This window comes from Anoplopoma fimbria, chromosome 1, assembly GCF_027596085.1.
Source record: "Anoplopoma fimbria isolate UVic2021 breed Golden Eagle Sablefish chromosome 1, Afim_UVic_2022, whole genome shotgun sequence".
NCBI classification, from domain to species: Eukaryota; Metazoa; Chordata; class Actinopteri; order Perciformes; family Anoplopomatidae; genus Anoplopoma; species Anoplopoma fimbria.
The window spans coordinates 784,977-795,496 of NC_072449.1; the positions used below are offsets into that span (position 1 = coordinate 784,977).

Sequence of the window (10,520 nt, forward strand, 5' to 3'; positions counted from 1 at the left end):
GAATGCCGGAATATGGGGTACCTGGTTCGTTGCTATGAGCCATTCGGTCCTTGTATGACCAAAGTGAGAGCTGTGTCCGGATACTCGGCACAAAGTCGAGCTTGTTCCCAGTGCGTGTTGGCCTCCGCCAGGGCTGCCCCTTATCACCAATCCTGTTTGAGATTTTCATGGACAGGATTTCAAGGCGCAGCCGGGGGGAGGAGAGTTTTCGGTTTGGGGACCTCAGAATCGCATCCCTGCTTTTTGCAGATGATGTGGTTCTGTTGGCTCCTTCAGAACGTGACCTTCAGCACGCATTGGGGCGGTTCACAACCGAGTGTGAAGCGGTCGGGATGAGAGTCAGTACCTCCAAGTCTGAGGCCATGGTTCTCTTCCGGAAAACGGTGGATTGCACCCTCTGGGTTGGGAGTGAGTCACTGCCCCAAGTGAGGGAGTTCAAGTATCTTGGGATCTTATTCACGAGTGAGGGTAAAATGGAACGGGAGATGGACAGGTGGTTCGGTGCAGCGTCCGCAGTGATGCGGGCGTTGTACCGGACCGTTGTGGTGAAGAAGGAGCTGAGCCGTAAGGCAAAGCTCTCAATTTACCAGTCCATCTACTTTCCAACCCTCAACTATGGTCATGAGCTTTGGGTAGTGACCGAAAGAATGAGATTGCGGATACAAACGGCCGAAATGAGCTTCCTTTGTAGGCTGGCTGGGCTCAGCCTTAGAGAGAGGGTGAGGAGCTCAGCCTTAGAGAGAGGGTGAGGAGCTCAGACATCCGGACGGAGCTCGGAGTACAGCCGCTCCTCCTTCGCGTCGAAAGGGGCCAGCTGAGGTGGTTCGGGCATCTGATCAGGATGCCCCTAGGACGCCTCCATTTAGAGGTTTTCCAGGCATGTCCAACTGGTAAGAGTCGCCGGTGTCTCGTCTGGCCTGGGAACGCCTCAGGGTTCTCCAGGAGGAGCTGGAATGTGTTGCTGGGGAGCTTGCTGCCCCCGCGACCCGGCCCCGGATAAGCGGAGGAAGGTGGATGGATCGAGAAAATGTTTTATATTTGATAGAAATCAATTCAATCACAATTTCAGGGCTGCTACAGAGTTCTTGTCATGGTGTACAGGGACCTATCAATGAAACCCGTCCATTAATGGTTTTATATTCAATTTGTATTCAAGTTCAAAAGATTTATGCACAGTTTAGCAGTTGATAGAGTGGGTCGAGCCGATGGACAGAACTGCCCCCCAAGGTCATAAAACCTTGTAGGGTCAGTCTTACCAAAGGTCTTATAGTTTATTAATTGGGTCGGTCAAAATTGACCCCAAATCTGAATCTTTCCAGACACATGGTAAATTGAGAGTTCAACCATTAAGTGAGCTATAGGTTCCTGAGAGCAGTCTCTGGACGAATTTCATTAGTTCAGATTGTGTCATTGTTGTTATTATCACATTTCAATTTCAGCATCTTTCTGTCGATGTTCGCTACAGGACTGAAAGAAACATTCATCTCCTCATTCAACTAATTAGAAGCTGCTTTTAGCCTTATGCCTCTTTCACACTACACAACTTTAGCCCTGATTTTCTGCTCGCCGACAGTTTTTGAAACTCCCGGGCAAAAGCCACTAATCAGAGGCAAATGAGTGTCAGCTCGGTGCTTGCATTCTGGCGCTCCAGTGCTATGTGTGAACTGTTCAAAGATGTGAGCCAGGGCATTGTAGACAAATACCAGATATTTTGTCGCGTGTGACCCCTGTCGTAGGTCAGTCATTCATAATTTTTGTATGGCGTGCAGAAATGGATATATGCATGGTAAAAGAAATCAATTTTGACATATTATACAAACGATTATAGGATTACTTACCTTTAGTTACTATTTTTACCAATATAAAGTATGAAAATAAATCCAAACTTTTCTGACATCGGTTAGAGGAATGAGGTCAGTCCGCCCCTGTGGGCATTCTCTGAGTTGAAAATGTTAAAAGAAGTAGAAGCAGAGTTTGAGCTCAGTTAGGAGGGACTCTGACTACAGCAGGTCAACAGATACATGTTAGGATACTCTGTACTATGTGAGTGTTATACAGACTTTAAATGACAGAATGTTGCAATTAGGAAAATTGTTTCAACTGTTTTTCTTGATGATTGATGTCTGAATACAATAAGTGTGTTTATTATTTTAGCTGCACATAGTCCATAACAAGTGGAGAGTGTATTAAGTTTTACAAAAAAAATGTAACAATTATTGGAATTAGTCTGTCCTATGAACAGTGTTACAACCGCTTTATGAAGCAAAAGAAGATAATGATAAACTCCACTGAGTTTTCATATTTTACACTAAGTGCCTACTTTGACACAGGAGTTTTGAAATACTTGTTTTTTATGGTTATTATGTCTTTACATATGTTCATAGTTTGTTCCAATCTTTTGCTCATTGTGGTTAATTTTGCTATCAATATACTGGCTTACATGCCAACCAGTTTTCAACCCTTTGCTGTATGGTCTAAATATGTCCAAAATCCGCATCATATGTAAAAGTCTTGTCTTTGCTAAAATGTAGACCTCTTATGTCAGGGACACCCAGCAGGTTTCAGTGTTTCCCAGAAATTGAGAATGCATTTGTGGATTTTTAATGTGAAAAGTATGAAAAATAAAATTCAGCTGCACGACTGCTGTGAATTCACAAGCTACCCTTTGATTAAATATATTAGTATTGGAGGAACCTTTCAAATTAAGGCACATTTTCTTATCATGCTGTTATGAAATGCATTTTTCCCAAAGATGTATGAAAAGAGCGATAGAAATACGTGAAATGTGTTTTTAATAAAAGCAAATATGTTTTTGATGAGCTGCAAATGGAGTAAATAATTGAATAAGGTAATCCGAACAATGTACCACAAGAGATGATGCAATTAGAAGGTCATTAGTACTTTCCACCAGGGCTGTCTCTGTGCTATGATGCACTCTAAATCCTGACTGAAAATCCTCAAATAAACTATTGTTATGTAGAAAGTCACACAGCTGATTTGCGACTGCTTTCTCAAGGATCTTAGAGAGGAAGGGAAGGTTAGATATAGGTTAGATATAGTCTATAGTTAGATATAGGTCTATAGTTAGATATATGTCTAAAGTTAGATATAGGTCTATATTTAGACATAGGTCTATAGTTAGATATAGTCTATAGTTAGATATAGGTCTATAGTTAGATATAGGTCTATAGTTAGATATAGGTCTATAGTTAGATATAGGTCTATAGTTAGATATAGGTCTATAGTTAGATATAGGTCTAGATATAGGTCTATAGTTAGATATAGGTCTATAGTTAGATATAGGTCTATAGTTAGATATAGGTCTATAGTTAGATATAGGTCTATAGTTAGATATAGTCTATAGTTAGATATAGTCTATAGTTAGATATAGTCTATATAGTTAGATATAGTCTATAGTTAGATATAGTCTATAGTTAGATATAGTCTATAGTTAGATATAGTCTATAGTTAGATATAGTCTATAGTTAGATATAGGTCTATAGTTAGATATAGTCTATAGTTAGATATAGTCTATAGTTAGATATAGTCTATAGTTAGATATAGTCTATAGTTAGATATAGGTCTATAGTTAGATATAGTCTATAGTTAGATATAGTCTATAGTTAGATATAGGTCTATAGTTAGATATAGTCTATAGTTAGATATAGTCTATAGTTAGATATAGGTCTATAGTTAGATATAGTCTATAGTTAGATATAGTCTATAGTTAGATATAGTCTATAGTTAGATATAGTCTATAGTTAGATATAGGTCTATAGTTAGATATAGGTCTATAGTTAGATATAGTCTATAGTTAGATATAGGTCTATAGTTAGATATAGTCTATAGTTAGATATAGTCTATAGTTAGATATAGTCTATAGTTAGATATAGTCTATAGTTAGATATAGTCTATAGTTAGATATAGGTCTATAGTTAGATATAGTCTATAGTTAGATATAGTCTATAGTTAGATATAGTCTATAGTTAGATATAGTCTATAGTTAGATATAGTCTATAGTTAGATATAGGTCTATAGTTAGATATAGGTCTATAGTTAGATATAGGTCTATAGTTAGATATAGTCTATAGTTAGATATAGTCTATAGTTAGATATAGTCTATAGTTAGATATAGTCTATAGTTAGATATAGTCTATAGTTAGATATAGATATATAGTCTATAGTTAGATATAGTCTATAGTTAGATATAGTCTATAGTTAGATATAGTCTATAGTTAGATATAGTCTATAGTTAGATATAGTCTATAGTTAGATATAGTCTATAGTTAGATATAGTCTATAGTTAGATATAGGTCTATAGTTAGATATAGTCTATAGTTAGATATAGTCTATAGTTAGATTAGATATTAGATATAGTCTATAGTTAGATATAGTCTATAGTTAGATATAGGTCTATAGTTAGATATAGGTCTATAGTTAGATATAGTCTATAGTTAGATATAGGTCTATAGTTAGATATAGGTCTATAGTTAGATATAGTCTATAGTTAGATATAGTCTATAGTTAGATATAGTCTATAGTTAGATATAGGTCTATAGTTAGATATAGGTCTATAGTTAGATATAGTCTATAGTTAGATATAGTCTATAGTTAGATATAGGTCTATAGTTAGATATAGGTCTATAGTTAGATATAGGTCTATAGTTAGATATAGGTCTATAGTTAGATATAGGTCTATAGTTAGATATAGTCTATAGTTAGATATAGTCTATAGTTAGATATAGTCTATATAGTCTATAGTTAGATATAGTCTATAGTTAGATATAGTCTATAGTTAGATATAGGTCTATAGTTAGATATAGGTCTATAGTTAGATATAGTCTATAGTTAGATATAGTCTATAGTTAGATATAGTCTATAGTTAGATATAGTCTATAGTTAGATATAGATCTATAGTTAGATATAGTCTATAGTTAGATATAGTCTATAGTTAGATATAGGTCTATAGTTAGATATAGGTCTATAGTTAGATATAGGTCTATGGTTAGATATAGGTCTATAGTTAGATATAGTCTATAGTTAGATATAGGTCTATAGTTAGATATAGGTCTATAGTTAGATATAGTCTATAGTTAGATATAGGTCTATAGTTAGATATAGGTCTATAGTTAGATATAGTCTATAGATATAGATATAGATATAGTCTATAGTTAGATATAGGTCTATAGTTAGATATAGGTCTATAGTTAGATATAGTCTATAGTTAGATATAGTCTATAGTTAGCCAACACCTCTGGATCAAGAGTAGGTTTCTTAAGAAGAGGTTTAATTACAGCTAGTTTGAAAGTCTGTGGTACATGGCCTGTTAATGAAGACAGATTGATCATTTCTAATAAATAATTGCTAACTAAAGGTAAAACTACCAGCCTAGTCGGAATCGGGTCTAAGAGACAGTTGGAAGGTTTAGACTTAGAAATAGTTAAAGTCAATTGTTGAGGTCGATGGGAGAAAAGCCATCTAAATATATTTCAGGTTCTACAGCTGTTTCTAAGGTTCCTGTATTTGAGGATAAATCGGTACTGGTTGAGGGCAGGAGATTATTAATTTAGTCTCTAATAGTTAGAATCTTATCATTAAAGAAGTTCATGAAGTCACTACTACTGAGGTTTATAGGAATACACGGCTCAACAGAGCTGTGACTCTCTGTCAGCCTGGCTACAGTGCTGAAGAGAACCCTGGGCTTGTTCTTATTTAAATCTATTAATGCTGAATAATAGGCTGCTCTAGCATTGCGGAGTCTTCTGTTATATTGAGAAACGGTATTGAATTGAATAAAGATGGAATAGCTTCTTTAAACTTATTAGATAGACAACTATTGTAAAACTTTCGCCAAATATCGTACACTTTTATAGAAAGTATTCAAAGTTATTTGGTAATGGTCCGATAAAAGAGGGTTCCCTGGAAAGACTATTACATTTTCTATTTCAATACCATATACCAGAACAAGTTCGAGGGTTAAAACAGTGAGTCGGTTAATGTACACACTGACAGAAGCCAATCAAATCTAATAATGAAATAAACGCATACTAAGGCTATCATTATTATTGTTATAAATAATTACTTTATATGAAGCTTTGCGGAAATTCAGTCAGGAAGACTATCTTTACGCTCTTTGTCATTCATAATCTCAGTTACTCTCTCCTCGTGACTACTCTATCAGCTGATTGTGGGTTTCACTTATAGTTAACCAACCAGAGTCTGCCATGGTTTCTTTAAGCCAATCACATCGTTGCTGTCAAACTTTAAAATTGATTTCCTTTCTGCTGCTGTCAGTTGTCATTCAGAACTGTAAAATATGACCCATTATGTGTTGTTAGAGGAGAGGACAAAGGTTCATATATTCAGGTTGACTTGTTGGTCCTGGATGTTGTAGTTAAACCAAAACATCCCAAATAAAAGATGAAAAGTCATCTCCTGTTAATTTGCTCATTTTTAATTTCAAAGCAAACAAAAGGACGTCTTTTGTAAAATGTGTCCGTACGTCTCCAGATCCTCCACGTTCATATTGTGTTCTATAAAGTAAAGTTCTAAGCCCCCTGTTGTTCTGGGGTGGTCCTGGTCCAGGATCAGCTCTCTGGTTTGATTCCTCTGGTACTGAGTAGAGCAGATTGGAGGTTGAGTTGTGTTCATCCCATCCGTTATCTGTACAGTTTTCATATTTTCCTTAACCCAGGCTCAATGACTTTATGTTCCTAAGAGGCCTGTGGAGGCTGAACAGAACCTCATGACCCTCCAGAACCTCATGACCCTCCAGAACCTCATGACCATCCAGAGCGGTTCCCTCCGTCTCCCTGCTGGTCACCATTATGGGTTTCATGGCCGTCTGGATTCTGTCTTTTGTTTCTAACAAGATTCAGCTCATGGAAAGTCCCAGGTTACAGTTCCTTAAGTTCCCGTAGTGGAACCAAGCTGAGTAAGCATGTTAGTAAACTTTATACAACTGAATTTCAGGGTTTGGCCGAAAAAAAGAACCAATAAAAACATACAACCATTGAGTAAAAATGAAAGAAGGTTTCAGTAAAAGGTATTTGACCATCTGACCAGCAGGTGTGATGGTTTGTTGAACCTTGACCTCTCTACAAGTCTGACCACAGTTCACATCCCCTTCACCAACAAAATATTGCGTCATTTCGAGAAACCTGCTGATATAAAATACAAAATAAAATCTGCTGATCAGGTCATCAAAAATGAATTTAAGTGGATTAAACATGAGGCGGACACAAACAGCGTGGTGTTGTGATGAGTCCACCAACTGTTATTCTGCAGACTCAAACCACAGATCCACAGAGGAGGTCAGGGGTCACTCCCATTGGACTCATGAATATGGACTGAAAATTAAACTGTGAGTGTTTTGATAAAAAGTATTCAGCAGTTCTTTACAACAAGAAAGGACTCTTTGCACTAACATGTAACATCGGTTCTGAATCAAGAATTCGTTGTAATCCAAGCAAATATTTACCGTGTCTGCATAATAACCACATGTTCTTATTTTATAAAGAAGGCTTTAACCTTTTACAAATAATAAAAAAACAAACAAGTAAAAGTCAAATGAATGATAAAAACTAAACAGGAATGTACTGTACTTACACAGGGACAACAAATGAATCACAAAAAGAGGTAACGACAGAAAAATTATCCTATAAACCTTCTCACATATTATTATAAAAAAACCTCATGAACAAGCTACACCGTCCAAAAGATAAACCGACCTTAAGGTAAAAGTAGAAGAATTAACCTTGAGAATTCTGTTAAGCGACTAATAAACAGGCGGTGAAAGATTCAAATAAACTTTATTTGTTTAGTTTTAACTCTTCATGGACATATTAATACACACATTAATACACACATTACACAGTTATCATAACCGATAACACCACGATCATCAGAGCATCTCGTCTATGAAATAAATGTTAGATGACAGATGAGACAGGAAGTATTCTACACTCTTTTACCAAAAGCAAGACTTTTACATATGATGCGTATTTTGGACATTTTCAGTCCGTACAGTAAAGGGTTAAAGAGCGGTTGGCATGTAAGCCAGTATAAGGATAAAAAAATACGTAACATGTTAGGAACACCGTTCATATTAAATCTGCTCTGAATTATTTCAAAGAAACACCCAAAGGAGAAGTTGAGCAGGGAAGCGAGATGAGGTGTGCAGGTACTGACAGCTTTCTGTCTGGTCTGTTTAGAACCAGAGAAACAAACTCTAAGAATCTTCATATAAGAGTAAATAATTAAAATGATAAGACCTAAGGATACGGTAAACAAGTAAACGAGTCCATAGACATTATTGACCGTTGTGTCATAACAGGCCAGTTTAACAATGGGGTAGTTGTCACAGTACACTTTGTTAATGATGTTTCCACACAGCTGTAAAGGGAAACTTAAAGAAATCATGACAGCAGTGGGAAGTCCACTATACAGCCACACAAACACAGTGAGGATGGCAACCTTTTTGGAAGTCATATGCTTATTATAATGTAGAGGATAACAGATAGCAAGATATCTGTCATAAGACATGATGGCTAAGGTTAAAAATTCTACACTTCCATAGGAGAACAAACAGAAGATCTGCAGGAAACAAAGTGGAGCAGAAACAGTGTGAACGTCAGAGAGGATCTGAACCAGAAGGAATGGAAACACCCCTGTACTTCCATACAGTTCATTTACAAACAGGCTGCACAGAAAAAGGTACATAGGTTCATGTAAGCTTCTGTTCATACAAATAACCACAATGAGCAAAACATTGGAACAAATAATTAAAATATAAATAGCCAGAATAATCAGGAAATATAAGTATTTAAAAAACCTGGTATCAAAGTAGGCACCCAACGTAAAATATGAAACCTGTGTGAAGTTTATCATCATTCTCCTTTTGATTCTTAAAACAATCAATAACACTGCTAAATGTCACACTGACTCACTCCAAACTGAGATCAGACACCCATTCTCCATCTTTAAACCTTTTCAAGTCAGGGTCGCCCGCAGCAACAGTCTAACATAATTATCAGACTACACCCTGATTGTTACTGGTTCCTTTTTTTAAATTACATATTAATTTCATCATGTAAAAATTAGAGGAAATATAAGTATTTAAAAATCCCGGTGTCAAAGTAGGCACTAAATGTAAAATATGAAACCTGTGTTGAGTTTATCATCATCCTCGTTTTTACAGTTATTATGAAACACTTTCTCACAGCTTTGTGAAAGTTTAACAGGTTTAAATGCATAACAGAGAAATAAATCATCAATACTATATAAACACATCTCAGTGTATAAACACCAACCACATTAATCTGAATGAAAACAAATATCACAAATCCAGCACGGTTACATTACTTTTTTAAAGTCAGAGAAACACAGACTGAGTCATTGGATGACCTCACATTGATCTGCTCACCTGTTAAAGTCACACTGACTCACTCCAAACTGAGATCAGACACCCATTCTCCATCTTTAAACCTTTTCAAGTCGGGGTCGCCCACAGCAACAGTCTAACATAATTATCAGACTACACCCTGATTGTTACTGGTTCTTTTTTTCCATTACATCTCTTATTAATTTTATCATGTAAAAATTATACATGGATACAATACAGATGATTCATGCATGGTAAAAAAAACAGCAATTAAATTCAATGCAAGAGGAAGATGCAGGATACAAAATCTATTTGAAGGTGAGAGCTGAAGATCCTGTAAACAGGAGCCTAAACCAAGGCCGACAACCTGGACCTGAACCAAGAACGGTGCAGAGAAACAAATATCAATATATACAAATTTTTATTTGCAGTTTAAGAAATAATGTCTAAATATTTAACGATTAATAATAACTCAATTATAAATCGTAAACCCATACATCTGTATAAAAAGTATGATAGTACTCAGCTTCTGTGATAAGACATCATTAATATAAGTAAGATAATTGAACTTTAGATTCAATTAGCACGCAACCCAATTTGAATTAATAGATAACCTTATCGTGGTGGAGGTGTTTGTGTGCCCCAGTGATCCTGAGAGCTGTGTTATCGGGGGCAATAGCTCCTGGTAGGGTCTTCCATGGCAAAGTGGTCTCAGGGGAGGGGTCAGACTAAGAGCGATTTTACAGACCTCAAATGAAACGGACAATGCTGAGTTTTGCCACCTCGCCCGTAAAAGGGAAACCGGGGCACCCTCCTGGAGCCACACCTGGGAGGAGAGCTTGCGGGCGAGTGTCTGGTGGCCGGGCCTTGGTGCAAGGGCCCAGCCAAGACCAGCCTGAAAAATCTACATTGAGCCGCTGCCCTGTGGGCCAACAACCCGCAGGGATAGGCATTGGGGTCCGGGTGCAATGTGAGCCGGGCGGCAGGCAGGGGCAGGAACCTGGGCGTGCTGACCCCCGGCATCGCAGACTAGCTCTAGGGACGCGGAATGTCACCTCTCTGGCGGGGAAGGAACCAGAGTTAGTGCGGGAGGTGGAGCGGTACCAATTAGATATAGTTGGGCTCACCTCCATGCATA

General features: G+C 37.0%; 1 protein-coding gene across 1 annotated transcript; it reads right to left on the bottom strand.

The window, feature by feature from the left end:
* Positions 1-7,959: 7,959 nt before the first annotated feature.
* Positions 7,960-8,892, bottom strand: LOC129091263 (olfactory receptor 11A1-like). The gene has a single exon (XM_054598817.1). It carries the CDS (start codon positions 8,890-8,892, stop codon positions 7,960-7,962), a length of 933 nt encoding a protein of 310 aa, XP_054454792.1.
* Positions 8,893-10,520: the final 1,628 nt, after the last annotated feature.